The 22,340-nt window shown below is 39.9% G+C and overlaps 1 protein-coding gene across 3 annotated transcripts in view; it reads right to left on the bottom strand.

The window, feature by feature from the left end:
- CFAP95 (cilia and flagella associated protein 95) overlaps positions 1-22,340 on the bottom strand; it is a 109,584-nt gene that overhangs the window by 71,954 nt on the left and 15,290 nt on the right. For 2 of the 3 annotated variants that reach the window (XM_055580243.1, XM_055580241.1), the window contains exon 2: positions 3,690-3,798. The exons of the other annotated variant lie outside the window; for it this stretch is intronic. Coding sequence is in view for 1 of the 2 variants with exons in the window: in XM_055580241.1 (XP_055436216.1) it covers positions 3,690-3,798 (109 nt within the window). In the remaining variant the exon portion in view is untranslated. The remainder of the gene's footprint in view (positions 1-3,689; positions 3,799-22,340) is intronic. 3 annotated transcript variants of the gene reach the window in all.

Below are 22,340 nucleotides of genomic sequence, written 5' to 3'. Positions count from 1 at the left end.
TGGCTCAGCTCATGGGAATACAGTCAATCCCTCTCCCATTCCTACATGAGATGCTCTTGGGCAGGCACTAAAATGGCTCTCTGTCATCTTTCTCTTCTACATGGCCCATATCTCATCTCCCAAAGCCAAATCTGGGCCTGATTACTCACTTATCTTTGTCCCACCACTTATGAATATGTAGCTGATTCCCTTCTTGCTGCTCTGCTACTGTAGATAGATTACCAGAGCCTCATATCTGTAACTTAGTTTTGCAAATGAGACTTATAGTAAACCTTTTCCAAAATCCTGTCTCTATTTTCAAACTGAATTTTGGCTTTGCTGCAGGTTGGGAAGTGGACCCAAGTTCATTCAGTAACATTTTTATCTAACACACACACTGTAAACCTGGTAGGACAAGGTTTCAATGACTATCAATGAAAGTCATAAAGAAGGTAAATATTATTTCATTTATACATTCTCTATTAAACCTGAGAATTAACTGCTACAATGCATGGAATATAAGGAATAAATGTTTGAGGTTCCTACTCCTTATATTTCACTTCATCTCACTTCCTCCCACAATCTAGAGATCAAGAGTATTTTCATTTAGGAATAAAAAATAAATGTTTTTAAGGGTCAAAGATGCTAAGTGCATGCCGGACAATGCCTGCATTGTCCACCTTGCTCTCATCCTCACCATGCTCAAGAAAGCAAGGGTAAGCTGGGTTTGGAGAAGTGGGAAGGGGTGGTTATTTTCTGAGTTGGGCATTATACTCAAGAGCTCCATCCATGTGCTGGCTAATGACCAATTAGGCAGCCTTGTGCAAAGGCAAGAGGGCAGGGTGAAAACTGGGGAAACTGGCAGAATGCCCCTGAGATTTAAGCTGTGGGACTAAAGGAGGACAAAGCAGAGAGAAATAGAGATTCTGAGAAGGAGTGTGTGTATCAGATAGAAAACAGAGGAGGGGAGAGAAAGAGAGAGGGAGAGAGAGAGATGACTTGCTTTAGAGCTGTCTTTGTTCCAGTAAGTGTCCTTGTTCCATATCCAGGCAGCCGCATTTTTATAATAAATTCCCATTTTCAGTCTATGTTTATTATTCTCTGCCTATGATAACTATAAAAGGAATGGGGAACAGCATAGGTTCTGCTAAGCTAAATTATTCCCATCATCTTGCAGAACAGAGAATTTTCTAGAGCCATTCTCAATGGTAGAATTATGGATCTTCCTAGGCTTACCCTTTTTTAAAGTAGCCCAGGCTTTGAGGGCAAGAATGTGATCCAAACCCAGACTTCTAAACACATTCATATCTGTCTGTGAAATTACCAACACTTCAGGCCCCAAGGCCAAACTAAGAAGTTGAACTGAGCTGTCAACTAGTCCCAAATCTCTTGACACTGTAGGACAGAATCTGGGAGGCTCCTGCCTCACACTGATTGAGCAAACACCTAAATAGTTTGAGAAAGAAAAATGGAGCTGGAGGAATCAAACATCCTGACTTCAGATTATACTACAAAGCTGCAGTCATCAAGACAGTATGGTATTGGCACAAAAACAGAAACATATACCAATGGAATAAAATAGCCCAGAAATAAACCCATGCACTTATGGGTACCTTATTTTTGACAAAGGAGGCACAAATATACAATGGGGCAAAGACAGCCTCTTCAATAAATGGTGCTGGGAAAACTGGACAGCCACATGTAAAAGAATGAAATTAGAACACTTCCTAACACCATACACAAAGATAGACTCAAAATGGATTAAAAACCTAAATGTAAGACCAGAAACTATAAAACTCTAAGAGGAAAACATAGGCAGAACACTCGATGACATAAATTAAAGCAAGATCCTCTATGACCCACTTCCTAGAATAACATAAATAAAAACAAAAGTAAACAAGTGGGACCTGATTAAACCTAAAAGCTTTTGCACAGCAAAGGAAAATATAATCAAGGTGAAAAGACAACCCTCAGAATAGGAGAAAATAATAGCAAATGAAAAAACTGACAAAGGATTAATTTCCAAAATACACAAGCAGCTCATACAATTCAATACCAGAAAAACAAACAACCCAGTCAAAAAGTGGGAAAAAGAACTTAACAGACATTCCTCCAAAGAAGACATACAGATGGCTAACAAACACATGAAAAGATGCTCAACATCACTCATTACTAGAAAAATGCAAATCAAAACCACAATGAGATATTACCTCATACCAGTCAGAATGGCCATCATCAAAAAGTCTACAAACAATAAATGCTGGAGACAGTGTGGAGAAAAGGGAATATTCTTGCACTGTTGGTGGGAATGTAAATTGATACAGCCACTATGGAAGACAGTATGGAGAGTCCTTTAAAAACTAGGAATAAATCCACCATATGACCCAGCAATCCCACGCCTAGGCATATACCCGAGGAAACCAGGGTTGAAAAAGACACATGTATCCCATTGTTCATTGCAGCACTATTTACAATAGCTAGAACTTGGAAGCAATCTAGATGCCCATCGACAGATGAATGAATAAAGAAATTGTGGTACATATACACAATGGAATATTATTCAGCCATAAAAAGGAACTCATTTGAGTCAGTTCTGATGAGGTCGATGAACCTAGAACCTATTATACAGAGTGAAGTGAGTCAGAAAGAGAAAGATAAATATCGTATTCTAACACACATATACGGAATCTAGAAAAATAGTTCTGAAGAATTTATTTACAGGGCAGGAATGGAGAAACAGACATAGAGAATAGACTTATGGACATGGGGAGACGGGAGAAGAGGGTGAGATGTATGGAAAGAGTAACATGAAAACTTATATTACCACATGTAAAATAGATAGCCAACAGGAATTTGCTGTATGGCTCAGGAAACTCAAACAGGGCTCTGTATCAACCTAGAGGGATGGGATGGGGAGCAAGGTGGGAGGGAGGTTCAAAAGTGAGGGGATATATGTATACCTATGGCTGATTCATGTTGAGGTTTGACAGAAAACAGCAAAATTCTATAAAGCAATTATCCTTTAATAAAAAAAAATAAATTTAAAATAAAATAGAAAAAAAAAGACCCAGAACAGCTAATAAATAAATAAACAAAATTATCTTTTAAAGAAAGAAAGGAAAAAAAAACACCTAAATAACCATGGAGTAATCCATCCACAATTCAAACAGAAAGTACTTATGCAATGATTCCTCCTTTAGTAACTTGGTTGTACAAATGTTATAAGAAATAGTAGCATGTTTAAATTACTTACAACTCTGTCACCTTAAATACAAAAGATATAAAATCAAAGAAATGGGTTCAAACTCTCACTCTTTCACCTCCCTGGCTGGGTGACTTTGAGTAAGTCATTTAATGTCTAGGAGTTTCTCTGCATTTGTAAAATAGAGATAATAATACCTACTTCATAGGGTGATGATGAAGGTTAGAGGAGACATCTAGCAAGGTATCACAATAGCAGTAATAATTTCTTGAACACTTGCTGTGTGCCAGGCACTGAGTTAAGCACTTTATTTGCTTTATTTACCCAGTAACCTTATGAAGTGCTCCCGTCTTACAGGTAAGGTCACTGAGGCAAACAGTGGCTAAGCCACCTGCCTAAGTAACTAACACAACTAAGAGGAGCCCTGAGAAAGTGCTCCTCCCTCTACTTCTTCATGTTTCACTAGGAGGAAGATTTGGACTTAGAGAAATTAGTGGTTACTACTTACTGGGGGTTCACTGGTTCCAAGTCGACGATATGTTGAATTACATAGTTTTTTCACTTCTTCAGGACCCTCTATATCATAATCTTTGGGATAAGTTTCTCTGTCACGGTGCCTTAAGAAAAAAATTAGAATCTGTTAAAGGATAAAGCTTATTTATCATGTATTGCAGTTAAATATTTTAAAAATAATGCAATGAAAGTTTACTATATTTGTGATATTGTTCTAATGATAAATTTACTGGATTTGGGACATATATTGCCCATCTCTTTTCAGGTAATACTGAGGCTACTTCCTAAAAACAATTTAGCATACGTGATAAAACTAATGTCATAAAACAACACTTATCCAACGCAGTGATTATTCAGTGACTCCAGTGAAGTGAATCTTATTTAATAATGTAAATTAGTTACTGAAAGTAAGAATTAAAACAAGACATGGTAATATCTTAGAAAGGCAACTTACCACTTTAGAAATTGTTCTACCATGAAATTTAATTATAATTCTTCTCAAAACAAGAGACAGTAAAATATTTACTCATATGGATTTATAACATGTGGTCTCTGCTTCTAAAGAGGGTTTAAAGGAAGTTAACAGTTAAACATAACAGTTCTTAAAACATGTAGATGAAAGAGGAAAAGTATTCTGAACATTTTGACTAAAACAGTGGTGGAAAATAATAATAAAGGAAAGGTTTGGGGATAAGGAAGGAAAGAGGAGGTGAAGTGGCCCACAACAGAAGAAGCTATTTTCACAAAGCTTTCTCAGGTGGGATAAAGGAAACTGAACCCAAATACCCATCAAAAGAGGCTTGCTTTTTTATCAAGAGATATGAGACTAGGACTATGTGAGGGACACTGTGGTACCCAGGATCTTATTATCCATCCATCCACCTATCTGCTCATTCATTCAGCAAATATTTTAAACACCTATTACATGCCAGGCATTCTGTGAGGTGCAGGAGATACAAATGGGGAGAAAGTGTGGTGTAATTCCTGCCTTCAGCTGCTCATAGTCTGGAAAGGGGTGGGCAATTAAACAAGAAAAATCTACAGTGTTGTTAAGTGTGGACACAGGACTGTAGAAGCAGAACAGCATCGACTAACCTGGGTGGGGCACCCAGCCTAGGACCTGACCACCCCACCTCATCCCACTGCATTGGTGCTGGGGCCCTGTATTCAGATTATACCCTTACCTCCCCACCACCACTCATGGAAGCAGAGCTCTGCATAGAACACAGCAGAGAGGGAGCCCAGGGCATGTTAGCAGAGCTCCAGGAGATGAGCCCTCAGCCCTCCTCACATCTGAGCATTAACTGCAAAACACTAGCAGCATTTTGGTACCAATACCATTTTTTGAGAGCCTGAGAGAAAGCTCTCACTGAGGTTCTTTAGGGGAATATCGGACATTAAGAACCAGGAGTAGGGGACTTCCCTGGTGGTCCAGTGGTTAAGAACCTGCCTGCCAATACAGGGGACATGGGTTTGATCCCAGGTCTAGGAACTAGGATACCACAGGCTGCAGGGCAGCTGAGCCTGTGCACCATAACTATTGAAGCCCGAGCACTCTAGAGCTCATGCTGCACAAGAGAAGCCCACGTAATGAGAAGCTTGTGCACCACAGTTGGAGAGTAGTCCTGGCTCACTGCAACTAGAGAAAGTCCGCACACAGCAGTGAAGTCCCAGCACAGACAAAAATAAATTAATCCAAAAAAAAAAAAAAAAACAACAAAAACCCACAAAACAGGAATGGTAGAGTGAATGGGGTCATGGTAGAACACACATGCTAGCTGTGTGACCTTGGGAAAGTCACTTAACTTTTCTGTGCCCTTATTTTCTTATGTGTAAAATGAGGACAGAAATTATACCAATACATTTTAAGATTTTTAGAAGAGTTAAAAGGAAAAAAAATTAAAGGTGGAAGGTCCTGCAAATAATGTAAAGAACCCATATAAACCTACATATAGTGAATACTAATCTGGCTTCAAAAAATTCTGAGGTACAAAATTTGCAACTTAATTTTTCCATTATTGTACTTAATTTCTTTTTCAAGTGCTCATAATTTCAGGTGAAAAAAACCTAATCTCAGTCAATTCTGGTTCTCTTCCAACTCTAAAGAGTTCGTGTGGTACCACAATGCCAAGAGTCCGTCTTTGCTGGCATCATATCTCCTTGCTGGAACCCATGGAAACATCCTCATTCTCCAATGTTCTTCCATTATGGATCCATGCAGAGCTCTGCTCTGCCCGCCTCGTCCTGCCACACAGGCTACACAGACTGGCACTTTGCCAGAAGGGTGAAAGTGAAGTCGCTCAGTCGTGTCCAACCCTTTGCGACCCCATGGAATGTAGCCTACCAGGCTCCTTTGTACATGGGATTTTCCAAGGCAAGAGTACTGGAGTGGGTTGCCATTTCCTTCTCCAGGGGATCTTCCTAACCCAGGGATCGAACTCTGGTCTCCCACATTGCAAGAAGACGCTTCCCATCTGAGCCACCAGGGAAGCCTGCCACTATCCAAACCACCAAAAACCTTTTTGTGTCCTTCTCCAACCGGGGTTCCTAGAAACCCAGATGCCATCTCTGAGTTGTTTGCCTGGCCCACCAAGAAGGCACTTGTTTCATGTCTCCACCACACTGGGCTTGGGAGACACATCAGAGCCCCACACATCAACAGCTCTGGAAACATTACCCTGGGAATAAATGATTAGGCAGTGATAGGTCCCATCTACTCTAGGATTTCCAAAGTTTTAATCCAAGTTTGGGATCCCAGATAAAACCACATATTCTCAACTTCTCTGGCCTATTTCATCTTTGGTGCATGAACTCTTCATATACTAAGGGACAGAATAGCCCAGCTCTTCATCTATTCTTCCAAATCTATGGTGCTATCCCAAGACCTAAAGCTTTGAACCTCAAAGCCAAGAATTTGGCTCTTTTGTTGCCTGTTGGGTCATTCTTCCCTGAGGCAATAAAACCAGAATACCTCCCTAGGAACACAGGAATGAAAGGCCAAAACACCAAGTAATATTTCAATATATTATTTCCAGGGCCCATCTCTATCTTAGGCAATATAGGATCCCTGGGTTGGGAACATCCTCTGGAGTAGGGAATGGCTACCCACTCCAGTATTCTTGCCTGGAAAACCCCACGGAAAGAGAAGCCTGGCAGGCTATAATCCATGGGGCTACAGAGAGTTGGACATGAATGAGTGACTGAGCACACACACACACACACACACAGGCCCAGTGTCCAGGGCCTGGGAAACTTTTAGGGGCCAAGGAAAGTGTTTTAATCACTTTCAAATCAGTAAAAAAGAATATAATCAAGCTTGAACAATATACATCTTTATACCAATGCAATCATAAACTATCATTTAAAACTTTTTTAATGGAGGAAGGGACCCATGAAGGCAAAGATAGTGTCCATGAAAGTCAGAATGCAGCCTTGATTATCCCACCATGTATTTTAAGTTGTATTATAACTAGATTACCAAAAATACAGGCACATTCCTTTTCTTACCACAATCTCAGACAACAATCAAAAGCCCAGCATTAAAACATCAATCTATAGTGAAACTTTGGAGGACTAAGCCAGTGCAATTGGCATTCCATAAAGTCTGCTGGCTGCCCACAAATGATGTGCCCAGAGCCAGCAGGTTCTGAGAGACACGCAGCTGAAGACCTGCCCCTATTTCGTAGATGCTGCCAACCTAGCAAAAGTAAACGTGTTCAAAAATGTAAAATATAAAATATGCAAAATGTAATATTAACAATAAAAATATATTTATTATAATACTAAATGTATGCTGCTGCTGCTGCTAAGTCACTTCAGTCGTGTCCAACTCTGTGCGACCCCATAGACGGCAGCCCACCAGGTTCCCCCGTCCCTGGGATTCTCCAGGCAAGAACACTGGAGTGGGTTGCCATTGCCTTCTCCAATGCATGAAAGTGAAAAGTGAAAGTGAAGTCGTTCAGTTGTGTCCAACTCTTAGCGACCCCATGGACTACAGCCTACAAGGCTCGTCCATCCATGGGATTTTCCAGGCAAGAGTACTGGAGTGGGGTGCCATTGCCTTCAGGGGCTTATTTGCCACATATAATAACAGTAAAAATGATTAGGGTATTATAAAGGATACGGGAGGCCTAATTATTCCTGATTTTATCATGTCAGTTGAACATTGACTTGCGCCTCAGTTTCCCCAAGATGAACTGGGAATCATACACTAAGGACACAAATCAAATTGAATGAGAGTCTCAAGTGAAAAGTGACATAAAAATGCAAATGTTATTATGGGTAATAATATTACATCTATCTACAATATGCTTTGTTGGGGATTTTTAAATACTTTGTCAATATCAATTAAGCTTTATAGCATTTTTGTAATACATATAAATATGCATAATCAAAGTATTATATACATAGACATATATATGTCTATACATATACATATACTTTATATAGCCTTATTTTGACTGCTACCTGAATTTATTTATGGCTGCCATGACTTCTCATTTATTGTAATAAAAATTCTTTATGAGAAAATAATGAATATAAATGAAGTAAAATTTACAATGTCTGTAGAACAGTAACTTTCAAACTTTTTGATCATAGTCCCCACCTATTCCATTAAAACCCACCCTGAGACATTTTTAGTTGTTGCATCTGGGTGGAGTGGTTTTCTATTGGCATTTAGTGGAAAGAGGCTAGCAATGCTCTGCTAAATATCCTATGGTGCACAGGACAGCCCACACAATAAAGTACTATCTGATCCAAACTGTCAAAAGTACCAAGGTTGAGAAAGAGCTAGAGAATGACTGTATACCAGATTCTTGGATCAGTCAGTTCAGTCGCTTAGTCATGTCTGACTCTTTGCAACCCCATGGACTGCAGCATGCCAGGTCTCCCCATCTGTCGTCAACTCCCAGAGTTTACTCAAACTCATATCCATTGAGTTGGTGATGCCATCCAACCATTTCATCCTCTGTCATCCCCTTCTCTTCCTGCCCTCAATCTTTCCCAGCATCAGGGTCTTTTCCAATGAGTCAGCTCTTCACATCAGGTGGCCAAAGTATTGGAGTTTCAGCTTCAACATCAGTCCTTCCAATGAACACCCGGGACTGATTTCCTTTAGGATGGACTGGTTGGATCTCCTTGCAGTCCAAGGGACTCTCAAGAGTCTTCTCTAACACCACAGTTCAAAAGCATCAATTCTTTGGTACACAGACTTCTTTATAATCTAACTCTTACATCCATACATGACTACTGGAAAAACCATAGCTTTGACTAGACAGACCTTTGTAGGCAAAGTACTGTCTCTGCTTCTGAATATGCTGTCTATGTTGGTCACAGCTTTTCTTCCAAGGAGCAAGCATCTTTTAATTTCATGGCTGCAGTCACTATCTGCAGTGATTTTGGAGCCCCCAAAAAATAAAGTCTGTCACTGTTTCCACTGTTTCCCCATCTATTTGCCATGAAGTGATGGGACCAGATGCCATGATCTTAGTTTTCTGAATGTTGAGTTTTAAGTCAACTTTTTCACTCTCCTCTTTTCAAGAGGCTCTTTAGTTCTTCACTTTCTGCCATAAGGTCAGTGGTCCCCAAACCTCAGCATTTCATGGAGCAGCAAAACTTTACCCCCAAATTTGGAAAACCAACATAAAATTGACAACACTTTGTCTTAACAGGAACATTAAAAATAAAATAACTATCCATCACCTTTAATAAGAAGGCTTCCAACACAAAAGATAAGCAAAATCAATTTTAAAATCCTTTAAATTGAATAAATTTAGCTATGTGAAAAACTTGCTACATTGTCTTTATAGTTTGCACATCACCTTGGATTAGTATAAAGGTCATTATTGACCAGCCCTGGTGTAGTCTACAGACTGGATCTGCAGATGTTAGTTTTCTCCAGACATGAATTTGACAGCAGAAGTCAGTTCAAGGCTAAAGCAGCTTGATACAGGTATTCTGTGCTGTTCACTGAAGGAAGAGCTGCGTTTTTGATGTTAGGTGTGCAGATACAGACTAACATTCTTGCTGGGAGGAGTGCTTCTAGGACCTCCTGACCTCCTGCCAGCAGGGCCAGCATCTTCTTTGACAATCAGCCTTGCTTCTGCTCTGTCAAGCCCAGAGCTAAGCTGTGGCTATTTTTTTATATGAGAAATCTTTATGTAAGACATCCTTATTTACAAGAAAGGAAATTTGCTTTCTCTACTCTACTGTGGGAGAAACAGTATGAATATGAACAGAATTACAAATGAGGAAAGGGCTGACAAGACAGGATCAGAGCTGCCAACTGTATAAAAAGGAGCTTGGGAATGATGACCCTGATGTCAAAAATGCCACTTGGACTGATTCAGAGAGGATTAAGGTCAACTGAATCTAGTAAGGCAAAGATAGCACAAGTAGGTTCCATTGTAGAAAATACTCCACTACCAATCCTACAATTACCTGAATGCTCTAGATCCTGTATTTGCTGTCTCCTCCAGTCTAACATAGTCCCAAGTAAAACTTCGTGAAAAACACTTTCTGGATTTGTTTCTGGGGTCCTTTGGGAGCTTGGGTTTCCTACCATAAGAGCTGGATAATTTCACATCAAATCAAATCTGTAAGCCCTAGTTGACTGAACACATAAATTCCCAACTGAGTTCCAGGACTAAACAAACTCAACTCCAGAACATACTTGGGGCAAGGATCTGAAGATCCTCTCAGGCTGCCCTAAGCCATAGTGGTCCAGCTCTCAGAAAAGGACAAGGTTGGGTTAAATCACAGGATTCTTCTTGCAGGAGAGGACTCCCTAAGGTTTCTCTCTGTGGTCTCAAGACTAACTGAGGGAAGCGCAGTGGGGTTTTGCAAACTTCTCCACCTTTCACATTTTAAAACAATTATCCATTAATGAATCTTCCTTTTCATTAGACTAAGAACATCTTAGACACAGGGATCATTTTTTTTTTTTTTTACTCATTTTTGTGATCTCAGTGCCTAAAGACTTACATGTTGTAAATGCTCATTAAATCTTAAATGATTGATTAATTGAATTTCTTACATTTTGTTCCTGTCACCTTAATATAAATGCTGAAAGCAAAGGCTTTCAAACACGTCCATAAAAATAAAGAGCACCCCAGCTCACTCAACAAAAATGCACATAAAAAAGGAGTGATTATGCATATAGAGATGCTAGTTCTTTTCAACAAAAACTTGTCTCCAGAGGAATTATAAATCTGAATGCTGAATGGGAAAAGTCTCAGCATACATATGCATAACACTGATTGCAAAGGGGGTGTGAACCTGAGCAATATCTGACAACGAAAATCAGAGCTGAATTCTGGTTTCTGGTTACTTGACAAGAAACACATTTGCTTCGTGAATTTCAAAGAAGTTAAAAATGTTGACTCCAGATGGGAGAATATATTAATTTAAAATTTTAGAACTATTAGTGTAGCTCACAACTACTCTGTCAGCTATTGTATTTCTGATGTAAATCTGAGCCAACCTTTTCTATTAGGTTTTATAATCAACTGCTATCTAGGACTTTACATGAAAATTACCCCAGAGACTCAGCTATATTTCCTGGCACATTAGAAGCATTAAAACTAGTAGAATCACAGACTACAAAGAAATATTTGACAATCCTCTTCAAAGATTTCAGAGGCAAATGATTTATATGCCAAGGTATTGCTATTTTGTGACACATTTCTCAAACTGACAAATGAAGACTTTTAGAGATATTTGCAAGAGTCATAAAGAAAATTTTATGTCCTTGGGAGAAATGGTGACATTTCGGACTTATGAAGAGGGACTTTGTTTTTCAATGTGTCTCATGCTCTGTGTGATTTGTGTATTTATAACTATGAAGCCACAGAATTTGAAACCTAAAAACTGCACTCAAAAGAAAAATATTTGACGGAGACAGATAAGTGAGGTCATTTCCCTCACTCAGCATATATTGAGTGGCATGTAAATAAGATCCATCATTATTGTGAAATTTTGTATAAGAAACTTTAGAAACAGGAAGCCCCATGGAGAATATAGGAAGTAAACAAAAGAATACAGCATGGGAAACTGTTTATCTTAACAGTTGAAATGTTAAATGTTGTCAGTATAATTAACTGCCAAACACGCGTTCCGGGAAACAAAGTCACTCAGAAGGACAATGCAGACAGTGGAGTGGTTTATTACACTGACAGGCGCAAGGCAGAGTCTCCTCTTAGCCAAAGATCCTGACCAGTTTTTGTGAAAACCTTATATACCCTAAGTGTAGATGCTCAAACTCACCTCCCCAAATTCTCTGAAACTAGTCTAAACAAAGGAAAAGAAAGATACAATCAAAGTTAACCCTTGATTCATATGCCTTAAAACCCGTGATTCATATGCCTTAAGCCTAGGTAGTTAACAGTGGACAATTATCAATAGGCCTGTGGTCATACCCCAAAAAGCATAATAGAATTTATGATTCTATTCAGTTACACAGATAATTAGGGTATTCTTTTAGGCTAGGGAGAGTCTAGACACAAGCCCTAGGGCTCTTCCATCCAGGGGGTCTGGTTTTCCAGTTGGTATGTCATTTCCATAGATACTGAGCATATAGCTCAAAGTGCGCAGTCCAGCCTGAGATGGAGTCCTGCTTTCAAGATGGAGCCTGTTCTGTTTCCTCCTTCAATATGACTTTTAAAAGAGCTGGAGGAACATGGATTAAATGGAGTGACACTATGATTGATTATCCCACCTGGGACACTGTTAGAGGGAAATCAGGTACTAAGTACACTGAGAGTGGTGAAAACCAGCATTGTCCTGGTCAAATCAGGATTGGGACGTTTTGTTAACCGATGTTTTTTGACTACTGGATCTCAATTGTCTTCAGATTCGAGGATACTTCTTATGGTTCCTTTGATCTCCCCTCCAGAAACAGCTTATTTTGGCTGGCCAAAGACACTTAGGGTGGTGGAATAGTAAGACTAAAAAGAGACTGAGTCTTTAAAGTGTATTATATATTGGTAATTACTGTTATCCAAAGAACACTTTGATAGTATACTGGCATGAATGGCATGAAGACTAGTTTGGCCCCTGCAAACTAGAAACAAATGCCTGATTACCTGCATAAACTTCTATCCCTACACTCTTAATATTACTGGCTTAGATAACTTGAATTAATTACTGTAGAGTAGCATAAAATGGAGCTTCCCAGATGAAGCTGGTGGTAAAGAATCTGCCTGCCAATACAGGAGACACAAGAGACATGGCTCAATATCTGGGTTGGGAAGAGCCTGTGGAGGCAGGCATGACAACCCACTCCAGTGTTCTGGCCTGGAGAATCTCTTGGACAGAGGAGACTGGCGGGCAACAATCCATAAAGTCACAGAGTCTGAAATAACTGAAGTGACTGAGCATGAACATGCAACATGAAAAGATTATACTATGTGAGCTAAAGGACCATTTTAATGCACACTTCTACGAATCCATGAGCAAAGTATACTGAGTAGATAATACAATGTTCTTTCATTTCAAAGCAATTCATTCTATTAACATTGAAACAAATGAAAAAGCCTTTCTTCATAAATAGTATCTATAGCTAAAACAGTCTTTCATTATGAACATAGCTACACAGTTCAGTTCAGTTCAGTCGCTCAGTCCTGTCTAACTCTTTGCAACATCATGAACTGCAGCACGCCAGGCCTCCCTGTCCATCACCAACTCCAGGAGTCCACCCAAACCCATGTCCATTGAGTCGATGATGCCATCCAACCATCTCATCTTCTGTCATCCCCTTCTCCTCCTGCCCTCAATCTTTCCCAGAATCAGGATCTTTTCCAATGAGTCAGCTCTCTGCATCAGGTGGCCAAAGTATTGGAGTTTCAGCTTCAACATCAGTCCCTCCAATGAACACCCAGGACTGATCTCCTTTAGGATGGACTGGTTGGAACTCCTTGCAGTCCAAGGGATTCTCAAGTCTTCTCCAACACCACAATTCAAAAGCATCCATTCTTCGGCACTCAGCTTTCTTTATAGTCCAATTCTCACATCCATACATCACTACTGGAAAAACCATAGCTTTGACTAGACGGACCTTTGTTGGCAAAGTAATGTTTCTGCTTTTGAATATGCTGTCTAGGTTGGTCATAACTTTCTTCCAAGAAGCAAGTGTCTTTTAATTTGATGGCTGCAATCACCATCCGCAGTGATTTTAGAGCCCAGAAAAATAAAGTCAGCCACTGTTTCCACCGTTTTTCCATCTATTTGCCATGAAATGATGGGACTGGATGCCATGATCTTAGTTTTCTGAATGTTGAGCTTTAAGTCAACTTTTTCACTCTCCGCTTTCACTCGCATCAAGAGGCTCTTTAGTTCTTCTTCACTTTCTGCCATAAGGGTGGTGTCATCTGTGTATCTGAGGTTATTGATATTTCTCCTGGCAATCTTTATTCCAGCTTGTGTTTCTTCCAGTCCAGCATTTCTCATGATGTACTCTGCATAGAAGTTAAATAAGCAGGGTGACAATATACAGCCTTGACGTACTCCTTTTCCTATTTGGAACCAATCTGTTGTTCCATGTTCAGTTCTAACTATTGCTTCTTGACCTGCATACAGGTTACTCAAGAGGCAGGTCAGGTGGTCTGGTATTCCCATCTCTTGAAGAATTTTCCACAGTTTGTTGTGATCCACACAGTCAAATGCTTTGGCATAGTCAATAAAGCAGAAATAGATGTTTTTCTGGAACTCTCTTGCTTTTTCCATGATCCAGCGGATGTTGACAATTTGATCTCTGGTTCCTCTGCCTTTTCTAAAACCAGTGTGAACATCTGGAAGTTCACAGTTCACATATTGCTGAAGCCTGGCTTGGAGAATTTTGAACATTACTTTGCTAGAGTGTGAGACGAGTGCAATTGTGCGGTAGTTTGAGCATTCTTTGGCATTGCCTTTCTTTGGGATTGGAATGAAAACTGACCTTTTCCAGTCCTGTGGCCACTGCTGAGTTTTCCAAAATTGCTGACATATTGAGTACAGGACTTTCACAGCATCATTAGCTACACAAATGAACACTTTTTCCATTTCTTCCTAAAAATCATTCAAAAGCAGCAAAGGAAATGGAAAAATTAAAAGAAAACTAATTTATGGCAAAGTTATAATCCCTAGATTACATCATGTATAAGGGCTACTTTAAGCAGCCAAGCTCCAGTTGAAGACAAGTGGAAGAAGCAGAGACAGAGCCGATAATCTCAGTAGAGAGACTGTCGAAAACTAGGAACTCTCAGAGCACCAGCCAGACTACATTCTCATAGTTTTGCAGATAAACTCTTTCACTGAAAACAGTGGAAATGCTAGATCAATATATACATATACACACACGTGTGTGTGTGTGTGTATTTTAAATTCCAACACATTGAAAGTATGAAAGAGCTGATAATCCAGTAGGGAATTTAAAGGCCAATTTTTGGATGAAAGCCTGTAACCAAAGGGATAAATAGAATTTTAAAACACAAAACCTGTTGATGCCCTTGGGACATTTGCTAATATGCACAGGGGCAATGGCTTCAGGGCTGGAGGTACTAAAGTCTAGCCCTGGAGCCCACCTAGGATGGGAGTTTTACAAGGAAGTCTTCCATATGTGACAGATATTATGCCTGCCAATACAATTTCTCCTTTTTTCTGGAAATACAAGCGATTAAAATCCCCAGAACCTTTGCAGTTAGTGAGGTTTATTTGACTAGCTCTGGCCAATAAAAAAAAAAAAAAAAAAAGAGCAGAAATGATACATTTCATTTCTCCTGTAGAATTCTCAAATCTTTTTTTTCCCTGCCAAAGCAAAAGACTTTCTAGATGATGGCACCTCAATCAGCCTGAATCCCAGAGGATCTCTGTGGAGGAATGCCGAAAGTTCACCAGAAACCTAAAGAAACTCTTCTGTGAGCAGGAAATACACCTTTATGTGTTAAACCACTGAGATTTTAGGAGCTGTATATTATCAGTGGAATGCAAAAATAGGAAGTCAAGAAACACCTGGAGTAACAGGCAAATTTGGACTTGGAGTACAGAATGAAGCAGGGCAAAGGCTAACAGAGATTTGCCAAGAGAACGCACTGGTCATAGCAAACACCCTCTTCCAACAACACAAGAGAAGACTTTACACATAGACATCACCAGATGGTCAATACTGAAATCAGATTGATCATATTCTTTGCAGCCAGTGATGGAGAAACTCTGTACAGTCAGCAAAAACAAGACCAGGAGCTGACTGTGGCTCAGATCATGAACTCCTTATTGTAAAGTTCAGACTTAAATTGAAGAAACTAGGGAAAACCACTAGACCATTCACATATGACCTAAATCAAATCCCTTATGATTATACAGTGGAAATGACAAATAGATTTAAAGGATTAGATCTGATAGACAGAGTGCCTGAAGAACTATGGATGGAGGTTCATGACATTGTACAGGAGGCAGGGATTAAAACCATCCCCAAGAAAAAGAAATGCAAAAAGGCAAAATAGCTGTCTGAGGAGGCCTTACAAATAACTGTGAAAAGAAGGGATGTGAAAAGCAAAGGAGAAAAGGAAAGATATAACCATTTGAATGCAGAGCACCAAAGAATAGCAAGGAGAGATAAGAAAGCCTTCCTCAGTGACCAATGCAAAGAAACAGAGGAAAACAACAGAATGGGAAAGACTAGAGATCTCTTCAAGAAAATTAGAAATACCAAGGGAACATTTCATGCAAAGATGGGCTCAATAAAGGACAGAAATGGTATGGACCTAAACAGAAACAGAAGATATGAAGAAGAGGTGGCAAGAATACACAGAAGAACTGTACAAAAAAGATCTTCATGACCCAGATAACCATGAAGGTGTGGTCACTCATCTAGACCCACACATGCTGGAATGCAAAGCCAAGTGGGCCTGAGGATGCATCACTATAAACACAGCTAGTGGAGGTGATGGAATTCCAGTTGAACTATTTCAAATCCTGAATGATAATGATGTTAAAGTGTTGCAGTCAATATGCCAGCAACTTTGGAAAACTCAGCAGTGGCCACAGGACTGAAAAAGGCCAGTTTTCATTCCAATCCCAAAGAAAGGCAATGCCAAAGAATGTTCAACCTACCACACAATTGCACTCATCTCACACTCTAGCAAAGTAATGCTCAAAATTCTCCAAGCCAGGCTTCAACAGTACATGAATCATGAACTTCCAGATGTTCAAGCTGGATTTAGAAGAGGCAGAGGAACTAGAGATCAAATTGCCAACATCCACTGGATCATCAAAAAAGCAAGAGAGTCCCAGAAAAGCATCTATTTCTGCTTTATTGACTATGCCAAAGCCTTTGACAGTGCGGATCACAACAAACTGTGGAAAATTCTTCAAGAGATGGGAATACCAGACCACCTGATCTGCCTCTTGAGAAATCTGTATGCAGGTCAAGAAGCAACAGTTAGAACTGGACATGGAACAACAGACTGGTTCCAAATTGGGAAAGGAGTACGTCAATGCTGTATATTTTCACCCTGCTTATTTCACTTATATGCAGAGTACATCATGTGAAATGCTGGTCTGGATGAAGCACAAGCTGGAATCAAGATTGCCGGGAGAAATATCAATAACCTCAGATACACAGATGACACCACCCTTATGGCAGAAAGTGAAGAGGAACTAAAGAGCCTCTTGATGCAAGTGAAAGCGGAGAGTGAAAAAGTTGGCTTAAAGCTCAACATTCAGAAAACTAAGATCATGGCATCCAGTCCCATCACTTCATGGCAAAAAGATGGGGAAACAGTGGAAACAGTGACAGACTATTTTTAGGGGCTCCAAAATCACTGCAGATAGTGACAGCAGCCATGAAATTAAAAGATGCTTGCTCCTTGGAAGAAAAGCTATGACCAACATAGACAGCATATTCAAAAGCAAAGACATTACTTTGCCTACAAAGGTCTGTCTAGTCAAGGTTATGGTTTTTCCAGTAGTTATGTATGGATGTGAGAGTTGGACCATAAAGAAAGCTGAATGCCAAAGAACTGATGCTTTTGAACTATGGTGTTGGAGAAGACTCTTGAGAGTCCCTTGGACTGCAAGGAGATCAAACCAGTCAATCCAAAATGTTTGATTCAATCAATCCTGAATATTCATTGGAAGGATTGATGCTAAAGCTGAAACTCCAATACTTTGACCACCTGATGCAAAGAACTGACACATTGGAAAAGACCCTGGTGTTGGAAAATATTGAAAGCAGGAGGAGAAGGGGACGACAGAGAATGAGATGGTTGGATGGCATCACTGACTCAATGAACATGAGTGAGCAAGCTCTGGGTGTTGGTAATGGACAGGGAAGCCTGGCGTGCTGCAGTCCATGGGGTCTCAGAGTTGGACACAACTGAGCAACTGAAATTAACTGATATAAAAATGTACACGTATTTTCAAACACTGTAGGGGAAGGATAAGTAATTCCTTCACTTTGAAAACTAAAATAATGGGCCATCTTTAGTTATCCATGTGGATCCTAGGAGCTAGGACAACCTGCTCTAGAAAACTTTCCCTGGTCCAACAGGCCTAAGTGCTCCTCTTAGATGTCTCCAGAGCACTCTGCTTACTCCAGTCCTAGCAAGTATTACAGTACATAGTAATTGCCCAGCAAGACCCCTCTGAGGGTAATGTGATTTATTATAGGTCTTATTACTGTCTCACAGTAATCTTGACCTCCTAAGGGCAGGGAGAATGTCTTATTCACTGTCAAATCTGAAACCCAGTTGATGCCATTCATAAGAGATCTCTTTATTTAGAAAAAAACATTGTTTGTTTTGGTAGGGGTTATTTGGTATTTTGCTTTTTGTTTTCAAAAGCTCATTTCATGCTTCTGGGTCCTGGCGGAACAGCTCAGTGTTTTCCCAAGTGTTCTAAAAATTGTGACAAGTGATTCATAAATTTTAATTTCAAAATATTCTTCCTACCACTTTCTATAAAAGGAAGATAAATTCTTTGCAATAAATAAATGAAATTACATTAATTCTTCCATTTGATTGAACTTGGAACTATCTGATTGAGGATCTAACATTCAACAAAGAAACATAATTTTTTTGTGAATTAATTACCTTTGTTAATGCATCAAAACTTAGTGTGATAAAAATAAAGAAAATACTTAGTGTGACTAATATCAATTAAAATGTAATTATATTTCAAAATTAAATATTATAAACAGTAATAGAAGATGTGTCTATTAAAAGCAGCAATATACTACTCAAATTTATTCAGAAATTTTTCAAAACACCACAAAATCTTTTGTTCACCAAATCTCTACACAAGATTTTTATTTTCTATCTGTGATATCTAAGGTCAATTTTTTTTAATTATTTTTTTAAAGAATCAGTTTTTGTTTTTGTTTTAATTTATCTTTGGCTGTGCTGGTTCTTTATTGCTTTATTGCTATGTGCAGGCTTACTCTAGTTGTGAGGAGCAGAGGCTACTTTTCATCGAGGTTCTCAGGCTTCTCATTGTACTGGTTCCTCTTGTTGTGAAACATGGGCTTTAGGCACATGGGCTTCAGTAGTTGCAGCTCCTGGGCTCTAGTGAGCTGGCTCAGTAGTAGTGGCACACAGGCTTAGTTGCTTCACAGTGTGTGGGATCTTCCTGGACCAGGGATCGAACCCATGTCACTTGCATTGGCAGGCAGATTCTTAACCACTGGACCACCAGGGAAGTCCTTAAGGTCAATTTTTGAAAACTGCATGTATGGGTGCCACTTGGGTGGGTGAGTGGGGAAATTTAAAGTCGAAATAATAGCTAATGTAGGAAATCATCAATATATTCAGTTCTCTTCAGTTGCTCAGTCATGTCCGACTCTTTGCGACCCCATGGACTGCAGCATGCCAAGCTTCCCTGTCCATTACCAACACCCAGAGCTTGCTCAAATTCATGTCCATTGAGTCAGTGATGCCATCCAACCATCTCATTCTCTGCTGTCCCCTTCTCCTCCTGCCTTCAATTTTTTCCAACACCAGGGTCTTTTCCAATGAGTCAGTTCTTCGGATCAGGTGGCCAAAGTATTGGAGTTTCAGCTTCAGCATCAGTCCTTCCAATGAATATTCAGGACTGATTTCCTTTAAGATGGACTGGTTGGATCTCCTTGCATTCCAAGGGGCTCTCAAGAGTCTTCTCCAACACCATAGTTCAAAAGCATCAGTTCTTCAGTGCTCAGCTTTCTTTATGGTCCAACTCTCACATCCATACATGACTACTGGAAAAAACCATAGCTTTGACTAGACAGACCTTTGTTGGCAAAGTAATGTCTTTGCTTTTGAATATGCTGTCTATGTTGGTCATAGCTTTTCTTCCAAGGAGCAAGCATCTTTTAATTTCATGGCTGCAGTCACCATCTGCAGTGATTTTGGAGCCCCTAAAAATAGTCTGTCACTGTTTCCACTGTTTCCCATCTATTTGCCATAAAGTGACAGGACCGGATACCATGATCTTAGTTTTCTGAATGTTGAGCTTTAAGCCAACTTTTCACTCTCCTCTTTCATCAAGAGGCTCTTTAGTTCCTCTTCACTTTCTGCCATAAGGGTGGTGTCATCTGTGTATCTGAGGTTATTGATATTTCTCCCGGCAATCTTGATTCCAGCTTGTGCTTCATCCGGACCAGCATTTCACATGATGTACTCTGCATATAAGTGAAATAAGCAGGGTGAAAATATACAGCATTGACGTACTCCTTTCCCAATTTGGAACCAGTCTGTTGTTCCATGTCCAGTTCTAACTGTTGCTTCTTGATCTGCATACAGATTTCTCAGGAAGCAGGTTGCGTGGTCTGGTATTCCCATCTCTTGAAGAATTTTCCACAGTTTGTTGTGATCCGCACTGTCAAAGGCTTTGGCATAGTCAATAAAGCAGAAATAGATGCTTTTCTGGGACTCTCTTGCTTTTTTGATGATCCAGTGGATGTTGGCAATTTGATCTCTAGCTCCTCTGCCTCTTCTAAATCCAGCTTGAACATCTGGAAGTTCATGATTCATGTACTGTTGAAGCCTGGCTTGGAGAATTTTGAGCATTACTTTGCTAGAGTGTGAGATGAGTGCAATTATGTGGTAGGTTGAACATTCTTTGGCATTGCCTTTCTTTGGGATTGGAATGAAAACTGACCTTTTCCAGTCCTGTGGCCACTGCTGAGTTTTCCAAAGTTGCTGGCATATTGAGTGCAGCACTTCCACAGCATCATTTTTTAGGATTTGAAATAGCTCAACTGAAATCCCATCACCTCCATTAACATCAATATATTAATGGATTATATTTTAAACTTGTGTTACAAATTTGGGTATTTGGAATTCAGAATTCATTCTCCACTGCAGTAACTTTCTATAGGATATAGTATTATATCATATAAATATCTACAAGATAGGATGGGACATAGTAGATATCTATGGGATTATTGGGCTTCCCTGTTGGCTCAGCTGGTAAAGAATCTGCTTGCAATGCAGGAGACACAGGTTTGACTCAGGTGTGTGGGGAAGATCCTCTGGAGAGGGGAATGGCTACCTACTTCAGTATTCTTCTCTGGAGAAGAATACTGGAGAAATTTTCTCTCTGGAGAATACAGGGACAGAGGAGCTTGGTAGGCCACAGTCCATGGGGTCATAAAGAGGCAGATATGACTGAGCAGCTAAGCATACATAGGATTATCAGCCTAGCACTTCTCCTTTCTCCTGGGAATGTCCATTGTGCCCTATGGCTATTGGTGAGCTGCCATTTTCTACCTAAACTTGACCAGTCAGATGACCCCAAACAGATACTTGGCCCATTAATGGACATCTGACCTGAAATTTTAAAATTCAGAACTTAAGATATCTTAAAACCAGCTTTTTTGTTGGTTGAAGATCTAAGTTATAGATTACAGAACCATAGCAGTCATGTTTCCCATAGTCTTCAGTGATGAAATGAGGGTAAACAAAGAGGAGGAGAGAGCAGAAGTGAAGCAAGACCTGGAGGCAGTGGCATCCCTTACATCTGTTTTCCTGACGCTGAGCTGCATCCCTGCTCTTCTTATCTAGTGATCAACCAGTCTATGAATATCATGACCTAATTAATTTCCTTCCTTCCTTATGCTAGTGCAAGCTGAGTATTTGTCAACTGCAGTCAGAAGAAGTCTGATCAGTACACACAGAAAATAGTACTGATGAGGTGGCTTCTCAGGCCAACTTAGAGAAGTTTATCAAACAGTGCTTGTTTAGTGCTATTGAAAACCTTGAGCCCTGAGCCTGGGTATCCTGGGGTCCATAAGATTGAACCTCTCCTTATCAAAATATCACTAAGCCCCACCTTCTTCTTACCTCCTCCCTCACACCTTACACATCCTTAACTAGAAAAGGACCATCATTAAGGGAAAGAAAGCTGGTGAAAAAGCACATGTGACTCTCTGTGAGGAAGAGTGCAGCAGCATTATGACAAGGCTCTGGTGACTCCTGCAGCCCAGGAGAGAGATGGTCCCAAGAACAGGAGGGAGTTGGCTCTGGCAGAGGTACTTGTATACAGCAATGATCTTTTCTAATCCAAGTGCACCCACATGAGGAAATGCCTGTCCTATAATATCTGCCCTACAGGTCAAGGGTTCATCTTGCAAGTAAAACTGTTTTATTTTGGCCATCAGGTAAATTAAGCAAAACCTCACACAAAGGTCAAGGTA

This window comes from Bubalus kerabau, chromosome 4, assembly GCF_029407905.1.
Source record: "Bubalus kerabau isolate K-KA32 ecotype Philippines breed swamp buffalo chromosome 4, PCC_UOA_SB_1v2, whole genome shotgun sequence".
Lineage (NCBI taxonomy): Eukaryota > Metazoa > Chordata > Mammalia > Artiodactyla > Bovidae > Bubalus > Bubalus kerabau.
This window is presented reverse-complemented; position numbering and strand designations above follow the sequence as displayed.